At 60.3% G+C, this 25,822-nt stretch overlaps 1 protein-coding gene across 2 annotated transcripts in view; it reads right to left on the bottom strand.

Moving 5' to 3' along the window:
* Positions 1 to 25,822, bottom strand: part of COL5A1 (collagen type V alpha 1 chain) — a 151,232-nt gene that overhangs the window by 45,987 nt on the left and 79,423 nt on the right. For both annotated transcript variants that reach the window (XM_032418758.1, XM_032418760.1), the window contains exons 15-31: positions 25,005 to 25,058; positions 24,614 to 24,667; positions 22,237 to 22,290; positions 21,343 to 21,396; positions 20,259 to 20,312; positions 18,166 to 18,210; positions 16,120 to 16,173; positions 15,570 to 15,614; positions 14,966 to 15,019; positions 14,709 to 14,753; positions 13,881 to 13,934; positions 9,794 to 9,838; positions 8,878 to 8,931; positions 5,463 to 5,507; positions 3,763 to 3,816; positions 1,365 to 1,472; positions 599 to 652 (exon numbers count right to left, since the gene is read on the bottom strand). In XM_032418758.1, the coding sequence (XP_032274649.1) occupies positions 599 to 652; positions 1,365 to 1,472; positions 3,763 to 3,816; positions 5,463 to 5,507; positions 8,878 to 8,931; positions 9,794 to 9,838; positions 13,881 to 13,934; positions 14,709 to 14,753; positions 14,966 to 15,019; positions 15,570 to 15,614; positions 16,120 to 16,173; positions 18,166 to 18,210; positions 20,259 to 20,312; positions 21,343 to 21,396; positions 22,237 to 22,290; positions 24,614 to 24,667; positions 25,005 to 25,058 (927 nt within the window). The remainder of the gene's footprint in view (positions 1 to 598; positions 653 to 1,364; positions 1,473 to 3,762; positions 3,817 to 5,462; positions 5,508 to 8,877; positions 8,932 to 9,793; positions 9,839 to 13,880; positions 13,935 to 14,708; positions 14,754 to 14,965; positions 15,020 to 15,569; positions 15,615 to 16,119; positions 16,174 to 18,165; positions 18,211 to 20,258; positions 20,313 to 21,342; positions 21,397 to 22,236; positions 22,291 to 24,613; positions 24,668 to 25,004; positions 25,059 to 25,822) is intronic.

The following is a 25,822-nucleotide window of genomic DNA, read 5'->3' as shown; positions in this document are numbered from 1 at the left end:
CCTGGAAGTCTGGAGAGGCGCTGAAGCCCGGGAGGCAGGACAACACAGATGCAAACCTGGGGAGACAGGGGCTCTCCTCCACCACTAATTATGTCTCCAGTGCAGGCGGCTGGTTATTTTTTAAGGAAGAACCATGAATAATAAAAGCTGAGATTTGAAAAAAAACAATGCTTTAAATGATTTCCAAAGCCTCGAGGAGCTGTTTCATTTAAAGCAGAACATGATTTTCATATAAAGAAGGTTTCATCTCTCTTTGACGCTCAGTTACGAGCAAATAACCTTCCAATCTCCAGGGTGAAGCAGAGGTGAGCGAGGCTGCACGGTGCTCGGTGTAGAGAAAGCAGTGGGCACAGGCGCTGGGGACCCCGAGCGCAGCCCTCAGCTCCGCTGGCTTTGCCCCATTCTCTGAAAGGCTCAACTAATGGTCCCAGCACCTCCTTCCAACTCGGCCAGACTAATGCAGAAGGCTGTGAACAGGGCAGAACTTGGGGTGGGGGGGACATAGTAGCCTCCCCAGGAACGGTGACCGGGCGAGAGGGGGCAGGGCAAGCAGGAGCCCTGAGGGGGTGTCCGAACACCTGACATGCTCATAGATTACCTTGGGCCCTTGTCTTCCTGGGTAACCCGGTAATCCCGGCACTCCGAGTTTTCCCTGGGGAGAAAGAAGGAGTTGCGTTATCTGGCCAGCACCGTATTTCTCGATCCATTTTCTCTGAGCGGGGAAAGCCGGCATGTGTCAGCAGGGGCCGGAGCAGGATGCGGTTTCCAAAGACCGAAGGACTTGGAGAGACCCCTGCCTGCCCCCTGGGATGGTGTCTCCCGAAAATCCTGCCCTAACTAAAAGCAAAGGCCCCACAAGTAGAGAAGACACCATGGCTAAAGCAAAAGCAACTGGAGACCAATCTTCCATAAAAGGAACCCTTTATCTTTGAGATTCTGTTTAACCCTTTTGTAAAAGAGTCCTAGCCTTGGGGCAAGACAGGGCGGATGTCTGGGGCACTCTAAGAGCCCACTCCTGTGCCAGGGCCAAGGGGGAGGGTGGGGCAGCCCCGAAGGGCAGCGGTAAGGACAGCTGCAGGAGTCCCCACATGAAAGACGAAGCCGGGGTTGCTGGGGCTCACAACCCAAGCTCTGGGAACCTCTGGAGGAAGGAGCTCTCCCAGGATGCTGGCAAAGTGCTCAGAAAGACCCAGCTCGGGACGAGAAAAGGATGGACCTGTCAACAGATAAATCCCTTGGGAAGATTGGTCAGATCACGCCCATCCCCATCTGGGGGCCTCAGCCTGGCAGTTACAGGCTGGACAGCCAAGGCCATCAGGAGGGTCTGTCCCCGGGGGATGGGGGGAGCATCCCAAGTCACATACCTTCTCCCCAGGGGGTCCCAGAGGACCAGGGTCGCCATTCGGACCTCCGCGACCCTTCGGGCCTTCGGGGCCATCTTCTCCTCTAGGACCAGGGGGGCCGATTTCCCCCTGCAAGTCAGAAAAGAGAAGGTGAGGGAGAACCCCCAGTCTCATCCCCCACCACACGACTCCCACGGCCCTTCTGGGCCCGAGAGTCCAGGTCCCGGGTAAGACCGGGCTGCAGGAGCCGCTCAGCCCGCGCAGCCCAGCAGGCGGCTCAAGCAGATGGAAGGTGTCTGGGTCGGACAAGACCAGAGCAGCGTGCAGCGAGCTACAGGGCTCGCTGAGTGGCCACGCCGTCCCTCTGCACAGAGGTGGGTGGTTCTCTTCTCAACGCCACATGCTTCTGCTTCCCAGTTCCCTTCTCCAAACGAGCCCCTCTCGGCTGAGATAACCGGTTAACACGGGAGCTCTGAATCACTACTTCCCCAAATACAGCAGAATAGCAATGTGCAGGGGCCTGCTTTTTCCCTTGAAGGCCCAGGAGGCAGAGGGACGGACCACAGCCCCTGGCTGGGCAGCTGTCTGGGCATGGCTGGCACACAGAAGACCATGGCACATGTCCCAGAGATGACAGGGTCCCAATACTGCCCCACCCAACTTGCCCACGGTATGGATGGGGAGGCCTGGGCCCAGACAAGCGCGAGGGTCTGGGGGCTCGCTGAGGTCAATAGCAGCACCCCGGCTGAGCGCCCACCCTGGCTCTTTGCCCAGTGCTGAGTCTCCCTCTGATCGCTGGCTCCCAGAGCAGCCATGGGACGGCTGTACCACCCACAACAAAAATGCGCACCGCACGGATGAAGACCATAGCTCCCCTATTTGTAAGGTCCAGTGCGTCTGCGGGCCCAGGCCCCTCAGTCCCTAGCAAGTGTTTTTCTCCATCAACAAAAGAGTCCTTCACACATTTACTGAGCACGTAGAAAATGCCCAGTGCCGGGTGGAAATTTCTCTCGGGGGGAAATTAAGACCAATGACTCCAGCTCCCTGGCTGAGGAGGGGTCCCGGCTCCCAGTCCCACCCTCACCTAATTCCAACAGCGGGCCCGCTCTCGGAGCCTGGCATGTGCCTGCCGAACGTCTTTAGTGCAATCTCTTTTGAAAATGCATCCTCGTAATATGGGCCCCAAATGCGGGCTACTGCATCGTTAGAGACAGAATAAAAAGCACTTTGACCAGCCAAACAGAGAGGCCCCTCCGATGTGGGGAGTCGGAGTCCTGTCACCATGGAGAAAGTTCTAGAACGGCTGTGTTTAGCAGGAACATAACTGGGACATAACTGTGAAACGCATCTTTCTCTTTTATTCCTCCTCCTTTGATAGAAGCCAAGATTGCTTCTGCCTTTGGAGGTTGGGACGCCGCGCCAAGCATGTGGGGCTCTCACGCCCTGGCGTGTTCTGAAGAGGCACCTGCAGTCCCGGCTTGTCAGGGAATAATTTCAGCAGCCGCGTGACAGCCCTGTGTCTGCTGACAGCCGTCGTCCAGGTGTGCGTCCGGCTGCCGCCGTGGCCGTGCCCACCGGGCGGCCCAGGCACCTGGCTCCCTGCTGCCCAGGCTTGGGCTCACTCTGAAGCTGGGAGGGAAACTTCAAAGTGCCCGCACCGCGGTGTGGCAGCCGCCCGCTCCCCGGACACTTCCTCCCGCGTCATCTGCATCACCCTGTCCTCATTTAGATGAAAACGCAGCCGGTGGCTTTCTGCTGGGCGCCTGCCATGTGAGCAAGCCCCCTCCTCCCCCAGCACCGACTGGCTTCCTCTGGAGTGGAGGTGAATTATTCATTAAAAAGAATGGGTTTGTTGCAGCTTCTGCTAGCCCAGGATGAGGTTACAGAACACAGGAGCTGCTCAGGGTCCTAAAAACACGCAAGAATGCTTGGCGGACCGAGATGCTGTGTGGGGGTGGGCAGGGACCCCGGCCCTCCCTGGCCAGAGGGCATGTCTGTAGCCCCTTCCCCTCTGCCCCCCACAACGCCCCCACCCTTCTGAGACAAAGGAACTGCTCTGCTGTCTAGAGCGTCGGCCGAAACACGACAAGTCTCCACCGAGCCCCTGTGCAGGGTGAGGACATAGGGCACAGGGGCCAGGTGACCACAGGTGACCCCAGTAACAGGGGGTTAATACCAGAAGAGAGCCGCCAGGGCTCTGAACCAGAAATGAGGGGCCAGTGAGGGGGGGCATGCACAGAGCCAGGCCTCTGGGCCCCCAGCTGTCCCCGCCTGAGGGCCAGGAGCCCCCACAGAGGCTTCACCTAAGGAGAAGCTGTCCTGCGGCCCCAAAAACCCCAGCCCCCCCACAGCCCCGCCCCTGGCCCCTCCCCATGGCCCCGACACCACCCCCTGCCCCCGACACCCCCAAAACACTCACCCGATCACCCTTGATGCCCATGTCTCCTTTAAACCCAGGAAAACCATCTTCACCCTGACAAGGAACAAGACAATGCCTGGGCTGCGTGAAAGAGCCCACCTCCCGGATGGCCCAACACTCAGCACAGGGCCCCCAGCAAGCACGGGACGCGCCGGGTGGGGAGCTTCTGAGTGCACGAGCCATCCCTCGTGAAGGGCGTCCCGCTAACCCTCCGCGGTCGTGGGGCCAAGCTCACGATCCGCGGCCCAGCGCCCCCCGCACAGCTGGGCATAGCTGGCCCCCGCGCCCACAGCTGCGTCCGGTCCGGGCATCGCTGGGGCCCAGTAACCGCTGACCAGCGAGCACCGGAGGGGGGCTGCAGGGAAGAGGCCCCACAGAAGCCAGGACCCGTGCGAGCTGTAGGGGAGGGAAGGGCCTGGGGCTCGGGCAGTCCTGCCGTGGGCCCAGGCCTCAGTGACACAGTCCTGCGTTTTCTGGGCCAGTGGGACACGTTCCTGCTAGTTGTGAATTTGGGGATTCACACATGTCAGTGGCCTGCTGTCCACTTGAGTCCCCATGGAGACACCCTCAGAGACCCTCAGGTGGTTTGCCCAGGGCCACCTGGCTCGCCCTTCTCTCCCAGGGTCCAGGCCCTGCATCCTGATCTCATTCGCCCATCCAGGGCCTGGTCCTCAACACCCAGGCCGGCCAGGGGCTCATACCCAGAGGGAGGCAGTTTTCTGGGACAGGGCGAGAACTCGTCCCTCCCCAGGCTGCCGTGACTCGGTTAAGTGCCAGGGACTCATCCGCAGCAGCTCAAAGCGTGCCACAATTCCAGGAGGTGATTCCTCACCCCCTTCCCACCCCAGAACTGACTCAGGGACAGCGCAGGGACCCTCTGGGAGAAGAGGCCTGCCCCATGCCACCCAACCCACATTCTCTCAAGCAGCCCTGTCTCTAGCTAAAGGACAAAAGTGACAAAACAAACGTGGCACTCCAGGGGCTCTGAGCAGCCCCTCCAACAGGACACAGGAATTTGGGGAGATGGGACCTGCTGGAGGGGACATGGTCTGCCCTGCAGGGAGAGTGCGTGGCCCTGACCCACTGGCCCTCCGTCCCCACACTTCAGATGCCCCAGAACGAGGGCTCAGAGGTCTGCCTTGCCCTGGCTGCTCCCCAGAGGGAACTGAGGCAGCCCATCTGCGTCTGAGCAAACACACGGCATGGAGGGTCCAGCTTCCCTGCCATCCGCGTCCAGGGCAGCCACGTGATGAGCCACCTCAGGACTGGCAGGTGCCGCAGGGGAGGACCCATGCCTGGAGCAGCTGGAGGCCATGGGGGCACTGCTTTCCCTCCGCTCCCGGCTCCGCTGCAGCACGAGGGGCTGCCCCTCCCCCTGTGAGGCAGGAGTGGGGCGTGGGGCATCCATGGCCTCTGCAGGTGAGGGGCGGGCTGTGTGCTGGGCCAGAGCCATGGCCTTGGGCAGGGGTGCAAAGCCCCAGCCCCTCAGCCCCGCCAGGAGGGACACCCACAGCCTGTCCTCTTCGACTGGGTTTTCCTTTTGCAAACAGTGTGGCCCTCAGGGTGTATCCAGTCCCTCCCGCTCAGAGGCCACAGCAGCCTCAGCTGCGTCCGGCGCTGTCACGCTGGAGCCACCCACCCAAACCCCGCTCTGGGCTGCGTGCGCCAGGCGGCCATGGCAGGAAGGAAGGGGCACTCACCTTCTCGCCCTTGGTGCCCTTCAGACCGCGGATGCCATCTGCCCCCTGTGCAAACACAAAGGGAAGGGAGTGAGTCAGAGCCTCTCCGGGCTCTCGAAAAGAAAGGGTCTACGCCCCCAGTACCAAGGAGGGTGAGGGCTCAGCCGCCCCAACCCAGGCAAGCTCCTTCGTGCTCCCAGTCTCAAAGGAAGGGCTCCGTGGGCTCCCAGAGGCACCTCCCGTCCTCGCACCCACGCGAGGCCCCCCGCGCCAGTGATTCCCAGATGGCCTCCACTGACATCCCACCCTCTTCCAGAAACATCTGCCTCTCTGAGTTCCGGGGAGCAGGTGGGACGCGACGCCTCGGCATGTGCTCTGGAATCAGGTCCCGGCCCCAGCTCGTGGCCTCTGACACGTCCCAGGTACCTGGTGTCTCAAGTTTCCTCATTTGGAAAGTGGGGGTGAAGACAAGCATTACCCTGTTACTGCTGGTGGGAGGGGAACGCCGGACAAGCCCCCAGGACCGTGCCCCAGCACACAGTGTCTGCTCAATTACCAATAGTAATACGCTACTGTCATTCTGTATTATTAATACATGATCATAGGTATAATCGTGCTAATTACCAATTAATAATAATAACAGCACTGCTGACAATAATCAGCTCAGGACGTACCTCATCTCTGTGCCAAACAAGAACTGTAAGGAGGGAGGACATGTCCTCTTCCCTCTGACACCCCCCCACCCCCTGTGCCAGCGCCGTCCCCAGGCCAGGTAAAGCCATCCGTGGAATGGAGTTAGGTGGCCTCCGCCTGCGCCCTCCGAGCAGGGAGCAGAACTGACCGCCGACTCCAGAGGCCTGCTGCCCGCAGGACCCCAGAGAGAGGCCAGGCCCCCCATCTGGTTCCAGCTGAGGCTGCCGGCAGGGCAGCCGGGCCACCTCCCAGGTCCCTCAGGTGGCCAGCAGCCCTCTTGTGGCAAGAACTTCACATAGACTGTGCGGTTTGCGCCTCTTCCCAGGGACTGAGGAGGGGGCCCTAAGCAAAGCTGGAGCCGGACGCGGAGCTCAGACTGGCCTGGGGGCGTGGCCTCCCCTGGGGCCATCTGCCACCCAGACGCACCCCTGCTCTATCGGCCCCAGGCAGCCAGACATCTCAGGGCAGGGGGTGCACGGTTACCCCGAAACCCTGATGCCCTGGGGACTGTGGCACCAGCTTCCTCCCTCTTGCCATGCTGGTGGGGTGGGCTTCCCCTGCCCGCCCCTCCCGGACCTAAACTTCTACCATTTCACGACCCAGGTCCGAGGCCAGGGGAATGCGGCCCAGGGGACAAACAGACCAGGTCTCTGAGCCATGGCACTGCTGACATTTAGGGCCGGGTCACTTCGTCACGGGGGCTGCCCCAGGCAGAGCAGGGGTCTTGAGCAGCATCCCTGACCTCTAGCCATCAGATGACAGTAGGATCCCCCAAGTTGGGACAGTCAAAAATGTCCCCCGATGTCCCCCAGGGGGGCACAAATCCACCCTGGTTGGTTGAGAACCGCAGGACAACAGCATCCACTGTGGCCCCCGGGGGCCAGCCCTGGGGGACAGAAAACAAAGGGGCCAAGAGAGGGACAAGGCTTTGCCCAACGCCTCGAGAGAATTTGTATTTAGGGTCTTCACCAGCCGGCCCGGCTCCTGCAGGCTCGCTGAGCAGTGGATGTGACTTTGCTGACAGTCAGGCCTACACAGATAGCCCTCAGGAAGGTCGGGGAAATGAAAGCACACGGAGGGGCCCTTCCCCAGAAGGAAGGCAGGACTTGGTGGAGAAGAGCCAGGCCTCCCTTACCGAGGGCTGGCCGTCCCTACCGGTGACAGCTGGCCACCTCTCCGCCCGGCGCCATCACCTCCCTTGGGGGCCTGCTGCCCCTCAGGCTGTGAACTCCACTGACAGTTTCCAAAACCCGGGGAAGGAGAATCTATTTCTCCAATGAAAAGAGCGTTCAGCTTTGCTTTTCTTCCCACTCTCCGCTTCCAAGTCTAACTGGATCACTCGTGGCATGAATGAATTTTAATCAGATAGACAAGATAAGAGCATCCTCCATAAACATTTTAAAGCAAACACCTTTCAGCACACAGACACAGCGTTATGCAATTAGCCGTGTATGGAGCTGGTAGACGCTTTTGTTCTACGACAAGAATTTGTAAAATAAACATTCGGGAGCTCACATCATCAGCATTTCTGCTAAAAAAATCATCCTTGTAAGACTCACTAGGCGTGCTGGTAAGAGCCTGCTTCGGGGAGAAACCAGGCCCTCCTAGGGCTCCTGGCCCCGGGGAAGTCTGCCCGCGGCGGCTCGGGCCCTCGGCAACCCGCGATTCCTGGGACACACAGCTGGGCGCCTCGGGGTCCCGCCCGGGGCCCTTGGTTCACAATAAGCAGGTCTGGGTCTGAGTCCTGACTGAGGCACCGATGTTAGGCTAACTAGGGGCACGTGACTGAGCCCTAAGGTCTTGGCTTCTCCATCCTCCACACTGCAGGCCATCCACACACTCCTGATGCACAAGAATGCTGGGGAGCATTACGCATCCGGAACGATGCGGATCAGGGGCAGGGGTCGATGGGTGTGTTCGTGCTGAAGGCTCAGGCTGAGCTCGCTGTGTGTATGCTTATGTATGTATTTCCCTTCACAGCAAGTTAAAATCATTTTGAAGGAAAGACTCCATTAGCTTCCTCCAAGCCCCAGAATCACCTAGAGCTTTCCGACGCTACGCCCTTGTTGTTCTCGGCGAAAGCAGAACACCGCCACCCCACCCCCCGGCCCAGCACACGTCCCTCGGGGCACCTCCCTCTCCACATAAACGTGCCCGACGTGTCCAGAGAGCTGGCATGACTGGAGATTACATTACACGACTCAAAGCAAACACGGTTAGCTCTGGAGGAACAGACGGGGCCCGTGTGTTGGGTATTGCTCCGGAGCTCTGTGCCCCATTTAACCAGGTTCCAGGAGGCTTTCAGCGGCAGAAACGCAATTGTGGATAAATGGACACCTCCCACCAACTCCCCCCGCCACTGAGGCGCTCAGTCTGCCCAGGTGTTACCCATGGGGACGGGCTCTCTCTCCAGACGTGCAAAGGCCCCAGAAGCCTGCGTGCCAGGCTCTTCACCTCGGCTGAGGTGTGCGTCCCTGTGGGGCTTGGGAGGGAGTGGGCTCTGGGTGACAAAGAGAGCAGCGTCCCAACAGATGGACAGACGGCCACGGTCCTGCTGGGTTGTCACAGACGTGCCAGAGACGTCCCCTGCTCGGGATCAGCCCCTCCTGGCCCCCGACGGTCACTCCCCCGCCTGCCCGGGACCTCTGTCCCAGGATCCCACGAGCCCAGGAGGACCAGGGCTGCCGTGCCCTGCTAGCCCAACCTTGACCTCCAGGAAGCCGTGAAGCAGCAAGAATCTCACCTTGACTCCTCGAGGACCCGGATAGCCGATTGGGCCCTGGGGGCCAGGCGGACCCTGAAACCAAAGGGGAAAGACCATTAGCTCTGTCTCAGGTGGGCAGGCATGGCTGTGTCCGCCTGGGTGCTCCCCGCACAGCCAGAAAGCTTCCCTTCCACTAGCAAACTCCCCCTGCTCTGGGCAGAGAGGACATCCCAGATCAGACCCTCGGAAGAGGCTCCTCAGGAGATAACAGGACCTGCTCCCAGGGGACCCAGCCCCCCAGGAAAGCAGAAGTACAGGCTGTGTCCCGTGATGAGAATACAAGGGACCAACCCAACTGCGGCCCCAGCCCAGCAGGTGGGGAGCAGGAGTGGGGCGGTGAGATGGGGAGGAGGCTCTGATGCTTTGGGAGGGCCAGGCTGCCGTGAAAGAAGCCTACTCCCAGCAGAGGCACCTCAGATGACATGGGACAGCTTCTGGCTGGGACAAGGGGACAAGGGCTGACCATCTGGGAGGGGAAGCCGTTGACAGCCAAAGACAGCTGTCCCAGCTCAGTGAGCAGGTGCGGGCCCGGGGAGGGCCGGGCGAATGAAGGGAGTACAAGTGGACTTTGGCCATGAACAGGGCAGGAGACAAGTCCCTGGGGTCTCAGGCTGCCTGGAGACCCCATCCCACCTTTAAACCCCCACGTCCTGGACCCCAAACAAACAACGGCAAAGGGTCATTTGAAGCCCCTGGCCCAGGACCTTCACTATCACTCAGCTCTTGTGTGGCCAAGATGATGGCAGTGCCCACAGCCCATATGCAGTAACCAAGGGTGGGGAGGGGTCATGGGGACCTAGATGAGTGGAGGTCCCCGCCCCCCCAGGCTGGGTCCCCTGGGCACAGACACCCGAGGGAGGGCCCAGCTGCCCCCACTCATTCCCTCTGAACCCACCTGGCCTCCTTTCTCTCCCGGAGGGCCTTCTTTGCCGGGGTGCCCCTGTCAGGAGAGAGAAGGTGGGCGTTAGTCGGTGGCCGCCCCCCACAGCTGTTGTCACGTGTGGGAGGGGGAGCTGGGCCCCCCCATCTCCTTCCCCCACACCCTCAGCCAGAGAGGCTGGAAGTCAAAGGCATCAGATGGCAGCTGAGCACGGAGGTCACTCCCAGCCACGTGGCCCTGAGCCAGTCGTTCAGCCCTGACCCTCGGCTGCCCCCTCTGACGTGGGCTCCGTGGCAGGCCCAGCGACGACCCGAGCTGCCGTGGAGGAGAACGTGCTTGGACGCCCACGGGCGGGATCCGCGCTCGAGGATGTCACCAGACTCACTGACGCCCAGCCCACCTCCAAGAGCAGGTGAGCCGGAACCGTGGCCTCAGGCCCTCGCATCAGGGATTCTGAGCCGAACAAGGAGGGATGAAGTGGGACCAGGGTTCTGGACATGCTGGCCTCCGGACCGGCAGGCGCCACGCTGTTGGCAGGACCCACTCTCTCATGCTAGGAGACGTGGTGGTGGGGGCAGGCTGGTGCCGGGACGTAGACCACATCCTGTCATTCGGCTGGGGACCCAGTGCGTCCCTAAGTCTTCGGGCTGTTTGCCTCCCAGCCTCCCAGCTGGTGCAGGCTGAAGGAGACGACCTAATCCCACGATATGCATTCAGAGCCAACGCCCAGCAGACATGGCCACGGCCCCCCGGGTCACTGCCCTGTCTACCTGAGCCCCAACCAATCCCATTCTCAGAAATGCGAGCTCTCTGACTTTCCAACCGAGGTCGGTCACTAGTTTTATGCCTTTGAGTTCATGAGGCAAGCCCAGAAATAAAAGCAGAAAGAGAAGCACTTCACTGCTGGAAATACCCCAAGGATTCCAGTAAAGAGGCCGTGTAGTGTGGTGAGGATGCTGGCAGGGCAGCGTTGGATTCTAGGCCCGGTTACCCCCCACCCGCTGTGTGACCTTGAGGAAGTCACTTGCTCTCTCTGGGCCTCCACTTCCTCATGTGTCAAAGGAGAGGGTGGACTAGGTGCTCTTTCAGCTTGAGTGTCCTAAGCATTGAGGACTCCATTTCTAGAACGCAGCAGCATTATGGGGACCTAAATCTCATCTCTTTGAATAAATGATTTGTGGGTGTTCCATTTTATTTGTATTAGTTGTACAATCGGATTTAACGCTGTTGCAAACAGCCTGCTCTGAGGGCCAGGCAAGCAGGGGGCTACAGAAGTTCCTCTGCAGGGCAGGGTGCCCTTAGGGAGCCTCGGAGCATGGGGAGTCTGGGGGTGCCCGCCTTAGGGGGAAATCAGGCACCAGACAGACCACACCTGCCGCTCTGGACCAAGGGGGACACGCCGTCCACCATGCTGCCTTCCCAAAACAAGGCTCACGGCGCCAGCGCCTCATGGGGCAGGGCTGGACCCAAACAGTGCCAAGGAGAAGGTGTCCTGATTCGGGGTGACTGGGTCGCAGTGGATCCTGCCCCCCCCCAGCCACATGGCTTCTTGGGGGGATTTTACTCCAGCATATTTCCGTTAAGGACCCGGGGGCACGGGGAGGGCATCTGGGGGTGCTCGAGCCCCGGGCTCCAAGTGACACACACGCTGGGGGCAGAGCCCACATGGGTCCCTCGGAGGGCAAGTTTCGCCCTCCACATGGTAATGTCCTCGCTCACGTGGTGCAGACGATCACGTGCCTGCCCCACAGCATCGCTACAGGGAAGGGAAAGAGCAGGTTTGCCAAGCTCTCAGGACTGTGCCCAGCACGGAGCAAACAGCCAACACGCGTCCGCAATTATCGTAATTATTAGCATTATTTGAATGGAGGCTAAATGTCCTTAGGTGCATTTTAAGTTGTATTTATAAAATGAGAGCAACTATGTGGGGGGAAGCACAAAGCACACTTATTAAAATGTCGGAACAGAAAAATATTGAAAGGAAATACATCAAAATAAGAGACTGATTCTCCCCTAGGGAAAAGCCAGGCTGTCTCCCCCTCCTTTGCTGTGTGTTTGCATTTTTGCAATACTCTGTAACGAGCATATAATGTATAATGGAAAAATAATAAAGCTTAAATTATGTGTATTTGATATTTTTCTGATTAAAAAAGTAATATATGTTCTCTGTAGCCCATCAGGCAAGAGGCAAAGCAGACGAGGTCCCTCATAACCTCACCGCCCGCAGCAACCCTGGCTAATTGTGCTACGGGTCCTCCGATCCACGTTCCGCACGCCGGAACACAAAACTGGCATCACGTGGTGCGGTTTTAATTTAATATTGCGCGGTGTGCCTTTTCTCATGTCACTGAATACTCGCCGAAAGTCGGTTTTTACTGGCTCCGTAATATTCCTTCGAACCATAATTCACGTCCCCGTTTCCCCGTCGTGGGCTCTCCGGGATGATTTAACCACGCGCTCCAGCATGTGTCGGCCCCGAAACACTCCCTCCTTCTGAAGGGCTTTAAATCAACCTTCCTTTCCGCAGCCGAAGCCAAACCCAACCAACTCGAGGGAAGAAGAAACAAAACCCTCTCTTTAAGGATGATCAACAGCCCGCTGCCTCGGTAACAAGAGTGTGTCAAGGTCTCTATCCCTGCGGATTCACGGGAGACAACCGGCCGGCTCGCTGGGGCTGCGGCACCGGTCGCCCCCGCGGTGTCTGCCACGTGAAGCACCTGCGGCCGGCCACACTCAGCCGGGTCCGCGGGGCATTCCTGTTACAGGTTCGAGTATTCGTTGGGGGAAGAGAGATGCAGCCAATGGGCCCCACAGTGGGAAGAAGACCAGAGGAGGTGTCAGGTGGGGACGGGGCGGGGGTCTCCCCAGTGGGAGCAGTCAGGTCGGGGGTGGGGGTTTGCAGCCTGCCCGACCCCCAGCACCCTCTCCCCTGGGGCCGCCGCAGAAGCTGCACGGGGAAGATGCACGTAAGGACGCCAGCCCCTCTGCTATCACGGGTTGGGCCTTGAAGTTGGCATCAAGGTGGTTTTAACTCTGTTGTCATTTCATTTACTTTGCTAATTTTCCATAACAAGATGTGTTATTTTATAATCAGAAGAGGAAATTAAGTGTGAATGTAAGTTAAAGGAGGGGAGCGACACGCTATGTCCGCGCTCGCAGACGTGTGGACCCAGGAGGACGCGGGAGGCCCAGGGCAGCTCTCGCGCGGTGGGGCAGCTGAGCCGCCAGCTCGGGGGAGGACAGGGCGGTGGCGGACGTGCGATGCCCTGGACCGGACCACGCTCCGCCGTGGAAAGGGAAGCAGACGGTTGTGCCTTAAACAGTCACCAGTCAATTGTCAACATATTGAGCTCTTGCTTAGTTTTTAACGGCTTGATTAGAACAATACAATACGCCCTGTCTGAAACAGGTAATTCATCCGATCTTGTCTGTGGAAACGGGCTGTGTGTGCAGCATCACCTGAATCCTCTAAAGAAACCCAAATCCCCAAATCCCACCAGCGACTGGCAGAGAGGGCAGTGGGCGCAGACGAATGCACACGCACTCACACGCACCAACCGTGCGTCACCTCCCCGCCCCTCCCTCCGACAGCCCAGCCTCGGATTGGACGGGCCACCGGCTCGCTATTTCTAGGCACCATCTAATTCGGCTCCACAGCTGTGCTCACACAGAGCAAACGCGCTCATGAACACCCTCCTTCTCAGTGTGTGATCGATAAAAATACACTCGGCAAACTCGCTGTCCTTCCCTTCAAACACCAGCGACACAGGGACCAGCTCGGAGCCCAGCCCACCCTCCTCCTTGGAGTTAAAAATGCAGGCTGGGCTCTGGTCATGAAGCAGCGCCCCCAGTAAATAACTCATGTTCCTATTCATGCAGTCTCCACCCCTTGATTGGAACCCATTATGGAAAAGTGTGTCCAAAGCCCAGTAATTGCTGAGCAAGCAAGCTCGCAATCAATCGGGTCTTCATTTGCGGAGGTGGGAGAGAGGAAACGAGGGGCGAGGGGGGCGGCCGCGGGCCTGGGTGCCAGGTCCCCACCCCTGGGGACCCCCCAGGGGCCAGGCGGTATGTGAAGGGGTGAGGCGGGCAGGGTACTCACCGGGGGTCCGTCGGCACCGGGCATTCCTGGGAGGCCTGGTTTACCCAGGGGACCCTGGAACAAACCAGAGACCCCATGAGTCCTGGGGTCTCCTCTTCCCTAGGCTACCCCACCCTCCACCTGCCCCCAAGGGCACTTCTCAACATTTCTGCTCAAAGAACATTTGTTGAAAGGGATGCTCAGAGGCACGGAAGATTCCAGCAACCGAAGCATCCAGAGCGCAAGGACGCTCGCCCCCTGCTGTTTCCTGGGCCTGCAGGTTTTGCTACCAGAACAAAACACACCCGCCAAGTCCAGGCAGGCGGGGTTCCCAGTGCCGCCCGGCCATCTGAGGTACTGACCACACCTTAGAGGCAGCTCTGAGCCAAGTGAAGCACTTGGGGTTGAGCACAAGCTCTCAGCAGGTGCCCGGGATACACTCGGGGTTATCAGATTTAACAAAAACAAAACAAAAACAAAAACAAAACAAGATGCCCAGTTAAATTTGGATGTCAGGCAAACAACAAAGATTCAAATTTAACTGAGCGCCCTGTGTTTATATTTCTTCCTAAATCTGGCAATCCTCTACATAGCTAGACAATGAACGCATGGGTAACTGAGTGAATTTATGATCAATGAAAGACGAAGATCCCCGATCTTCCCCTGAGCTCATCTGCTCCGCGCAGAGTGAGCTGAGCTTCCCTGCGTCTGGGGGAGGACAGAGGCACACACAGGCTGGGGGTGACCAGCACTCCTGCGGCCTGGACCCTGGCGGGATGAGCTTCCCGGGGGCAGAAACACAGCCTGCTGGCAGGTGGGGCCGTCCCTACACCTGCACAGCCCACTCACCTTTTCCCCTGGAGGACCGATGGCACCCTGGGGGCCTGGAAGACCCTAGGAGAGGTGGAGCAGGGCAGGAAAGGTCAAGGAAGTTGGCTCCAAACTCCTCCCTGCCACCCGTCCACCTTCCCCGGCACCCTCTCCCTCATGACTCGGTTCTAGGTCACATCCAGGCTGTAGGTCCCTTTGGCCGGGACTGGCAGCACAGGGCCTAGCATACCCCAGCGGAGACCCTCATCTCCCACTGCCCACTGCTGCTCACTTACCTGGGCACCTGGATTACCCTGCTGTCCCGGGGGGCCGGGCTCTCCCTGGGGTCCCTAGAGGGAACATAAGCAAGGGCACTGATGGGGACTCCGGAGGGCAGGCAGGGAAACAGTCTGCTCTCACGCCCAACACCAGCGTCAGAGGACGATGCCCAGGCGGGAGGAGGCAGGTAGCCCCATAGCAGGGGGAGTCGGGCCTTGGCACCTGCAAGGCTCTCCACGCTGACCCCGATGCGAGGAACACTCAGGGGTTTCTGCAGCGACCCAGACAGCCGCCGGGAAGGAGCCCGCGAAAGGAACGGAACAGAAAGTATTCTGTTTGGCAGAACATTCCCAAAACATTGTGCTGAAGTCTCGCGGTAGAGCCGTGAGAACGATCTCTCGTGGGCTTGGCTCACGTGCATGCTCATCACCAGGGCACAGCGCGGGGAGAGGGCGAGTTCCCTCCGCACCTGTGCGGCTGTGGTCCGGCTCTGGCGGGAACAAGCCCGAGCTCTCCCACTGCCGGCTCCAGGCGGGGCCGGGGCTCAGGGCCTGCGCCCTCCTCCTCGGAGTCCCTTCCGTTTTGTTGGCAACAGCTGGGTGGCAGACCCCGGAGACTTACCACGTTTCCTTTCGGGCCTGATTGGCCGTCCATCCCCGTCACACCCTGGATGAGATTGAAAGAAAAGAAACACCAAGATAGAATGCTAAAGAGTCCACGATGCTCACAGGGAAAATCCCATCCGACTCGGCTTGGTGTCCTGGCCACGTGTCTTAGGATGGCACACCCTCTGGGGACGGGGCAAGGGTCGATTCTAAAAAGTCCCACAGGCTCAATCGGCCAGGGGTCAGTGGAGCTGCCGGGCCCCGGCACTGGGTGGGGCAGGCCCGGGGAACACACGCATCGGGACAGGGCCCACCAGACCCATGGGCTGCCTCCTCCCAGAACCTGCCCAGAAGGAGGACACGAGGCGTCCCGGGGACTGTTGATAACAGCACGTGCCGCGTGAGGAAGGGGAGAGCCGCACAGCCGGCTGGCCTCCGTGTCCCCACCCGCGAAGCCACACGCGCTGGAGGGTTCCTTCTGCCTGGGAGCAACAGGGCCCTGCTGACCTCAACTAGCCCCGGGCAAGTGTCAGAGTGGACAGACGTGCAGAGGTGAGAGGCCTTACCGGAGGTCCGGGAGGGCCCGGGGGCCCCTTCGGCCCCAACAGACCACGCGGCCCCTGCAAGAGGAAAGGACAAGGCTGTTCACACTTGGCCAAGAATCCCCGCCCCAGCCCTGCCCCCAAGCAAATCCTGCAGCCTCTCTCCTCCCAGAGCCTCGCTCCTCCCAGAGCCTTTGCTGCCACGCAGGTGTCCACATCTCCCCGGGAGGCATGGCCAGTGCCCTGTCCTCACCTGCTTCACCTCCTCGCCCCACCCCACCTCTCCACCTCGGCTCTGGATGCAGAGGCGGGAGCCAGGAATTAAGGGGCGGCTCAGGCCACGGATGAGGGGGCATCCTCAGAACAAGGGGAGCCTTTCAAGTCAAGGGGGCTCTTTCACACTCGCTCAGGGCAGGTGCACACAAAAGCTCTCCTCACGGAGGCCACAAAGACACTCTGCTGCATGGTGTGCGTCGGTCCATGTCTCCTTACTGGCTCCCTCTCAGATCCCTCCACACAGGGACGCACGACTGCATTTCTGACACCAGAAGGCGGAGGGAGGACACGCTGATGGGGATGCGGTGGTCAAATGCAGAGACAAAGCGTGGGGCTCAGGCTTTTTCTGGGACACCACGACAGCCCAGAGCTCAGTCCCTCCCTCCCCTGCAGCGAGGGGCACGTGTGGGGACAGCCCCTTGTGCTCACGGAGGGACACGGCTCCGAGGCAGCGCCGGCCCTAGCACGGTTCACGAGACTCAGGAGGCCGCACAGCAGAGCCGTTGTCCACCACGCGAAGGAGCCCCATCCTGAACCACTCACACCCGCCTTGCCCGCTGGGGAATCCTCCAGCCCTTAATCAACTCTTGAGCACCCTTAATTTTGATGGTCACTCTTCAGATGCCGTGGAAGAGAAATCGTTCCCATGCTCTTGCCATGTAACTGTTCCCTTCATTATTTAAATGCCTGGCCCTGTAAATGCTTTCTAGGAGTTAATAATCCAGAAGGTATCACTTAGACGCGTGTTAAGGGGAGGACTGGGTAATGGATTCTCCTTAGGGGCTAATCAGACATCCAGGGTATAATTTAGTCCCCAGTGAATGTGTGAGTGCAACCCCAGGCTCTCTCTGTGCCATGTTCGCAATATTTCTCCTCCATTAACATCACCAGATGCATACGGCCGTGGCGACGCGGACAACAAAAGTGAGACATTTGAAAAGTAACCATAAGTGAAACGTAAATGGTGTTCTTTGTCACTGAGGAAATGTGCTTGGACCCTGAATAGAGGTCGGCTTGGGGAAAGAGCGGTTTGATGTCACAGGAGGACCACCCTGATGGAAGGCTCCACTTTTGGGAAGTGTAGACATCAGAAGGGATGGCAAACCATTTGATCAGTCTCTGCAACTGCCCCTGGACACTTGCCTGATGTGCTCTGGGTGTCCACCATGCCTGCAGCTTGGACACCCCCATGATGACCCTGGACACCCCCATGATGCCCCTGGACACCCACCATGATAAGCCTGGATACCCACCATGCCTGTGGCGTAGACACCTACCATGATGGCTCTGGACGCTATGATGGCTCTGGACACTCACTATGATGACCCTGGATGCCCACTATGATGACCCTGGACACTATGATGGCTCTGGACACTCACTATGATGACCCTGGACGCCCACCATGATGACCCTGGACTCTCACCATGATGACCCTGGACGCCCATCATGATGACCCTGGACGCCCACCATGATGACCCTGGACACCCACCATGATGACCCTGGACACCCACCATGATGACCCTGGACACTCACTATGATGACCCTGGACGCCCACCATGCCTGCGGCCTGGAGTCCTAACCACAGCCCTCCAGGCCTCAGCTTCTTCCTCCAGGGAAGGTCATATTTGCCCTACCAGCCTCTCCAATGTGCTCCTTCTTTTCCTCCCTCAAGAGTCCCCCAGATGTCTCTGTTTCTCTAATCTATACTCTGGGTCGGTCCCTGGCTCTGCTCAGAGTAGCCTCCTCAAGCAGCCCGTGGCCATGCTGAGGACACAGAATGCGATCAGGACTTACAGGTTCCCCAGGCAGCCCTCTGGGCCCGACTTCTCCATCGTCACCCTGTGGGGGAGAAAAGAGGCAGGATTTTAGAGACAAGTTCTAAAGCTCAGACAGAGAGACAATGTTCCCTGCAGCTGTGCAGAAGGATGCTTTGTCCTGGGGCTGCTTCTGCCTCTGCCAGATTTACTGGTCCCGGTACCAGCCGGGAAGGCCCAAATGTCCTCACTCCCAGAAAGCTGCAGGGAAAAGGTGGGATCTGGGGCCCTGGGACACTCTGCTCAGGAGGTCACAAACCACAGGTCCCAACGAGGAGAAAGCTGCACAAGAAAAATCACATGAGCAAAGGATCTGGTTACCTTGATGGGTAAGAATAGAGATGAATGATAGAGGGATAGAAGCCAGATGGAGACAGAAAATTGGGAGGGGGTGAGAGATGATGGGGAAGGAGGGAGGGAAGGAGGGGGAGAGGGAGGGAGGAAGGGAGGGAGGGAAGGAGGGAGGGGGAGAGGGAAGGAGGAAGGGAGGGAGGGAAGGAGGGAGGGGGAGAGGGAGGGAGGGAAGGAGGGAGGGGGAGAGGGAGGGAGGGAAGGAAGGAGGGAGGGGGAGAGGGAAGGAGGGAAGGAGGGAGGGAAGGAGGGAGGGGGAGAGGGAAGGAGGGAAGGAGGGAGGGAAGCAGGAGAGGAAGGGGGAGCGGGACAGGAAGGGGGAAGGAGGGAGGGGGAGATGGAGAGGCAGGGGGAGGGAGGATGAGAGGGACCAAAGTAAATGACAGGCAAGAACAGGAGTGACAGAAGCTGGGGAGGAAAGGAGTCACGGACGAGGGTCACCAGATCCCCGGGCCAACCCCAAGGTAGCCTAACCTCTCTGCCAGGGCCCTAAACACAGCTGGGGGAGTAAACCAAGATGAGTCTTCCTCCCAGCTGGACAGGGAAATGCTGCCTGGACTCGACTGGTCCAGATCAGGAGCTGCTTGTCAACATGCCACTTCTCGCCAACAACGGGCCGCTCCCTTCTCTTCCCCGCACACGCACGCGCACAACCAGGCCCACACATCTGCACACGAGCATGCGTGCACACCGGGCACACGCATGCGCACGTGAAGTCACGCTCACACACATGCATGCACGTGGGCCCTGCGCATGCACACACGCGTACACACGTATGTATCCACACACACGAGCACACCCAGCCCTGCACACGCATGCGCACACACACGCACACCTGCTCTGATTCAAGGAGCACAGACGTCCAGGAGGACCCTGCTGGCCTTTCTCAGGGCGCAGCGAACTGTGCTGGGGCCCGGACAGCAGAAGGTGCCCTGACAAAGCCAACCTGGGAGCTGCTGAGGACAGAAGCACAGCCGGGACCTGCCCTTCCGACGCCCCACCTGCTCCCCTCACTCACAGGGCTTCTAAACCTTTTCCTAAAACACCCCTAACACCCCCAGACACAGTGTAAGTGACTGGGGTACATGGAGGCGGGGGCTTAAAAGCCCCCCACGTGCTTCTCTGTCGCAGGATAATGGTGCTTAGGTCTAACACTGAGCTGCAGCCCCAGAAAACACCTGACAAACACCGGGACTCTGTGGAGCCCCCTGGGAGAGGCCCAGCTCCCGGCCCGGCTCCAGCCTCGGGCACAGCATCGTCCCCCGCTGCACACTCCCGGCCCGCTGCCCCACCCCCGCTCCAGAGCCAGGGACGGCCTGTCCCAGACTCTCCACCCCCTCCCCAAATCCCCGGGCTCCGCCACCCACAGCCTCCGCCCGAACCATGGACGTGCAGGGACACTGAGCTCACGACCTCTCCCGCCACCCCTCCTCCACGTGACCTGGGCACCTGCCTCCCGGAATTGGGGGCCCTCTCTCTGAGGCCGGTGGCAGGTGAAAGCCGCTCCGGGATGCCACACAGCGTAGGACCAGGGGTCAAGCTAAATGTTTTCACCTGTTTTACCTCAGAAGTGGCTTGCAGGCTGTCCCCACCTCCCGTGGCTTCGCCCTCCACAAGCCCCCCACCCCCAGCCCCAAGCCTGGCAGCCACGCACTCTGCTACCAGCGTTTCCCAGCCGTTTCCGGCCCAGACCCCCTGAGGGGCAGGCAGGCGGGCACGTACCCGTTCTCCGTCATCTCCTGGGGGTCCTGGCGGCCCAGAAGGACCAGGGTCACCCTAGGAAGTCAAGCAGGGTCCGCGTTAGGCACCTGGGAGCAGCTGCCCACGACTGCCCCAAATGCCCACCCGTCTTCCTGTGGTTCCGACACTGGAAGCCCCGAGCCCGCTGAAGATTCCCTGAGCCTCTGACGTCCGTCTGGGGAGCTGGTGTCAGGAGGCAGGGCGGGGGGCAGGTCCACGGACACGGGGCGCCCCGGGACACTGCAGCGGGGTCTGGGCCACACCCTGCCAGCTTCTGAGAGCACCCCAGCCCCACAGGGTCCCCCCAAAAAGGGCTGCCGTCCTGCACAGCAAGTGTCCCGAGGGTGGGAGCTGGGCCACCTCCCACCCCTGGTGGCTTCAGGCTTTGCACACAGTCGGTGCTCAATATGTGCTCATCCGTCCAATGGACGGGCCCTGACCTGGAGGCCGCCTTTGTTCCAGTCTCCATGTCACAGCTGGAGAACGTGGACAACGCAGCTTTGGTAAATCACTATGGCCATTTCTCAACACGCTGTGGGACGTGATGGATAACACCCGCCCCCCGACACAACCAACAAGCATGTGTGCGTGCCCGTGTATCCACACGTGCCCAAGGATAAAAGAGGTGTTGTCTGCTTCAGAGAACAGGCAAGGTAGAAAGTGTCCGGTGAGCGGCACGGGGCCGTCACGTGGAGACCGCCTCCCACGGGAGGAGACGCGGGGGCTGCTGGCCACAGCACGCACCCGCCCTCGTCAGCTGCAGCCACGTGGGCTGTGCAAAGGGCCCTCGGCAGCTCGTGGTGCACCACCAATCAGACAGCGGGTTTCTCCAGGGAAGGCTCACCCTCGCCCTCCTGCGCCCCTCGAGCGCGGGGCCTTTCTCTGGGCTGACCTTCCACCAGCAAACGCATCACGTTGGCACTAGCTTTCACTCCCCACACCCGCAAGTTTCTTTAGGGACCAGCCGGGACTGGAGGGAACCCAGCCCCACGCGAGAGCGCGGAGGCCTCCGGAGAAACAGAACCCATCAGGGCCTCTGCCGCGAGCGCTCAGACAGGACACTCACCCGGTGGCCCTTCTCCCCCGGCAGTCCGGCCAGGCCGTCGAAGCCGCGGTCACCCTGCGAGGGGACAGAGAGGCTGCTCAGACGCCGTGCCGCACACAGCTCGGCCGCCCTGCCTCGGGCCACGGTTCGGGTGGCATCTGTGGACCCGGGCCCCAGGAACCCCGTGCGCGGTGACCCCTGGCCTCCGCTCACCGCACACCCCACTGCCTTGGGCCTATGTTCCCGGGCTCTTTTCCCCCAAACACCAACAAAGGCCAGAAACACAGAGGTGACTTTTGTCCTTGGGCCACAGACTCTGAGCCTCGCTGGCAGCGCCAGCACGTGCGCCCGCCTCGCTCACTGCTCTGCCCTCAGCACCAAGCAGGCCCGGCACACGTAGCCGCCCATGCTCATCTGGCGGATGGGCCGACGCGGGGCCACACGCACCCCGGCTCCCCGGCCACCCCGGGCTGCCGCCTGTCTCGTGCATGTGCCAAACCACGCAGGGTGAGGCTGAGAGTAGGCTAATCCAGGCTTAAGATACTTCTGTGGTTGGAAGAAGACCGTGGGCTACTGGGAGAGAGTCAAGAAGCCCTTCTTCCCTCCTGCCGCTCTGGGGACCCGAGACCAGAGCCTCGCAGGAGCTCAGTGGGGAGCACCCGAGCTCATCAGCTGCTAGGTGAACAGACGTCCGACACCTGGCAGGTGTGGGGACCCATTTTCTGCCCACTCTGGGTAACAACAGCTCGTCCACATCGCGGTGTGCTCGCTGGATGAGCGTGAACGCCATGAGTCATTACTTGTCATCAGAATTACATTCACCACATGATGGACATATTGGCCACGTCACCAATGTGATGACAGTGATGGCGGCCACGGTTCCGAGGACACCGGGAGGCGGTGAGCGTAGCCTACCTTGGGGCCAGTTTGTCCAGGCATCCCTCTTGCTCCGTCACTCCCCGCTCGGCCCTGGAACAGAGGAGGCAAGCTGTCACCGGGACCTGTGAGTGGTGGCTTCCTGTGAGGCCCAGCAGAGTCGCACAGCCCCACGTGGCCGGGCTGGTCCAGAGGACCCAGAGCCGGGGTCCTGGGGCTGCTGCGCGCCTCTCGACGTGCTTCCCGTCTCTGTGAGCCTCGTCATCTGAAATGCCAGATGGGGGTAGTACCACCCGTCTCTGTGTCTGGGCTGAGACCACGCTGCAGGAGAGCCAACAGGCAGCTCCGTCTGTCCACGGGGCTGGGGGTCTGGGGGTCTGTGGCTCAGAGACAGCGTGTCCCTGCATGAATACACAGCTCACTTCCCTTCCACTGTTCAGAAGCCAGATGACAGAATGGAGGGCCACAGACGGCAAGCGCCCAGGATCAGTCCAGTCGGCTACAAAGGAAACTGAGCCCCCGGTGGCGGCTGGTCTCATGAAAGCCACACAGCCGCCCACTGCAAGCACAACACTCCATCTGTGGAGGCCACTCCCCAGCCCATTACTTCCAGCTATTCCCAGGGAACTGCAAGGACAAGGCCACGGCCCCACCCGACTGGCCAAGGGGACCAAGGGCAGGCTCACCACAAAGGCCCCGCAGTCGCCCCAGGAGAGCCCCGCCAGGCTTGAGGCCACCTGGACGGGGACGGGGACACACTCAGCCAGGTGCTGACTCGCTAACGAGCGATGTCAGGCAGCTGAGTATGAAGGGCTGACCCAGATCAACGTCCTCTCTCCTCCCTGCGTCCGGCGTGCAGCTGATCAAACAAGGCCGTCCCCGGGCCGCTCACCGCCCGGCACAGAACATTTGGAAAGCGGCAGCTTTTGGCCGCAAAGTACAGGGGAGACAGAGCAGCAACAGAGAAGAAAGAAGCCAGGGACCCGGGTAGACCACAAGGAGACAGTCTGTCTCCCCGGGGTTCAAGGTTACAAGGAGCTGCCAGGGATGAAAAGTCACCTCGGGAAAGGCGCCCAAGAGGCGCAGCTCCGGGGCAAAATGCTGAAGCCAAGCCAGGCGAACAGAGCGGCTGACAGGGGCCCCCCGCAGGCGTGCACACACTCAGAAATCATGGGAGATTCGTCAGAACCGCTCCCACGACCTCACGGCCCGGCGCCACTCAGCGGGACGCGCAGCCGCTCCCATGTTCGCAGCCCGCGCTCCGGCCCGGCTACGGGGCCTCCAGAGAAGCGACAGACCAGCGCAGCCCGCCCGGCCTCCCGCCGCCTCTCCTCTCGCACACTGTGCGCTCTGGGCGCCTGGGTGCTCTCACCCTGGGCCACAGAACCCCGCCAGCCGCAGGAGGACCCGCTGTCCGCCTTCCCCACCCTCTCATCCCTCCCCTGCTTGCCTGAGGATCCGGGGAAATGGGACACTACGCGTTTACAGAGACTCACAGAAACCTTTAATGAAATACAATTCTTTCCGGAATCAGGTCCAAGATAAACCCCCGACTGTCTCCCAAGAATCACCGAATTCCGGCTTTGGTGGGCCACGTGGAGGCATGGGTCTGACCCTGCATGGGGCCTGGATCCCCCACGCATGGGGGACCCGCGTCCTGACGGCCACACAAGAGCCGTGCCCTCATCACTCCTGCTCAGGACCACTGTTAGCCCCCCAGACGAGTCCTGTCCGCCCCACACACTTTCCAAGCAGAGTGGCCAGGTAGCCCCAGGGGACAGCACCCCTCAGACAGGCTCACATCCAGAACCTTCTCTTCCCTCACTTGAAGCCTTCTCTGGCTGAAAAGACCTGCTCCTTAGCCATCTTTTTGGTGAGATGTGAGTTCATTAGGTTCTCCCTGGCTTGTCTGGATGGGGATCATTAATTTATACCAACCTGTAAACACACGTCCTATTCAGCAGCCATGGTCATATGGAAACAAACTCGTTCCATCCACTGGAACTGCCCCCCAGAGTCCCAGGGGCCCCGGACGTCCGCCGGGCCATTCCCCTACCCCATTTCTGGAGAAACAAGGCCACCCCAAGGAAAGAAGGCCCACCAATCACTTTGTCTTCTCCATGCTTGCTCCCGGAGGGCCTGGGAAGCTGCATCAATTAAAAACGTTTGTAAACTGAACGAACGTGCTCAGGACAGAGGCCAGGCCAGCAGAGGTGGGTGAGCTGCACCTGCCCCAGGACACTGAGCACCCGCTGGCTCAGCTCGCGCCCAGGGGAAGGGGATCCGGCCTTGAAAACAGTCACCCTTCGATGGGAGGGGAGTAGCCAGGCTTCGGGCCTCGAGCCTGGCCCCGGGGACAGAGCAGCCTCCCCGCCCCCGCGTGACCCGGCTGTTGGCACTGACCCACAAAACTCACCCTCCTTCCAGGCTTTCCGGACGGGCCAGGTGGGCCCTGCACACCTCGGGGTCCCTGTCCGGAAGCAGAGAGGGCAAAGGGTCAGGCCGGATCCGTGTTTTTCAGAGGCAAAAGCAAAGCCTTGTCCCTGTGCTCATCAGCCCAGCCGATGGTGGCTCTGGGCCGCAGCGGGCAGGGCACAGGATCTGCGGCCCTGAGTGAGGGCCCGACGGGGCCAGCTTGTCCCCCTGCACAGCACAGGTATTTCTCTCTATGCCCAGCTGTGCACAAAGCCACAACTCCCACGGGCTTCCCTGAAGACACGCAGTGTCGGGTCCCCCATTCCAGCGGTCACCACCTCCAATGCACTGGAGGTGCCCCTCCAAGCAGCAAGAGTGAGGTGCCTACGTACCTGAGGCCCCATGTCTCCCGGCTCGCCCTTCAGACCTCCGCTCCCTGGAGGGCCCTAGAGAGACACGGTCTGGGTTAAGGAACGCTCACCAGACCCCGGGAAAGGGGTCGCCCCGTGGGGCAGGGCTCTGCTGAGAACAAGCAGAGGAGTCCAGCCTGCCTGCCTTGGACAGAGCCTGAGGGACGATGAGTAACTTTCCAGTTATGTGGATGTCTTCTTCGTTTTGAACAAAATTCTGGACAGCGGGAGCCATGAAGCCCGCACCGTGTTTGCTTCTCTCTCCAGGATGAGTGTGACTGGGGTCTGTCGCAGCCCGCAGCTCAGGGCAGCGTGTGGGCATCCTCCAGGCCCACGATGAGGCAGGAGCCGCAGAAGGACTGAGCAGCCCTGAGCCAGCACTGATGGGGAAGGTGCCGGAGGCAGACCCGGGGCAGAGAGCCAAGCCCGCCCCTCCCAGGGAACGGACTGGCGGGTGTTTAAATCTTCCGTCTCCTTGCAAACGGCAAAGGCCGCCCACACTCCCTGCGGATCCCGTTTGCCGGCCCTGAGTATGCTTGGGCACACACCACACACGGCTTGTGCAGCTGGGGAGGGCGGCACGAGGAAAGCTGGGTCTGCCCCCACTCAAGTGCTCTTGACTTTGGAAATGTGATTGTAAAGAATAAAGATAGCCAGAAAGAAAGGCTCCCTGGGTCACGAGGCAAAATCACAGCCAGAGCAGGTATGGCAGGCCTCCCAGCCCCCCGGCCACCAGGGCCTCCGCCCAACCCCCGCCCAGGGCCCCCATACCCGCTGGGGTGCCGCTGATATATTAGTGG

Source organism: Phoca vitulina, unplaced genomic scaffold, assembly GCF_004348235.1.
Source record: "Phoca vitulina isolate PV1807 unplaced genomic scaffold, GSC_HSeal_1.0 scaffold21, whole genome shotgun sequence".
NCBI lineage: Eukaryota > Metazoa > Chordata > Mammalia > Carnivora > Phocidae > Phoca > Phoca vitulina.
This window is presented reverse-complemented; position numbering and strand designations above follow the sequence as displayed.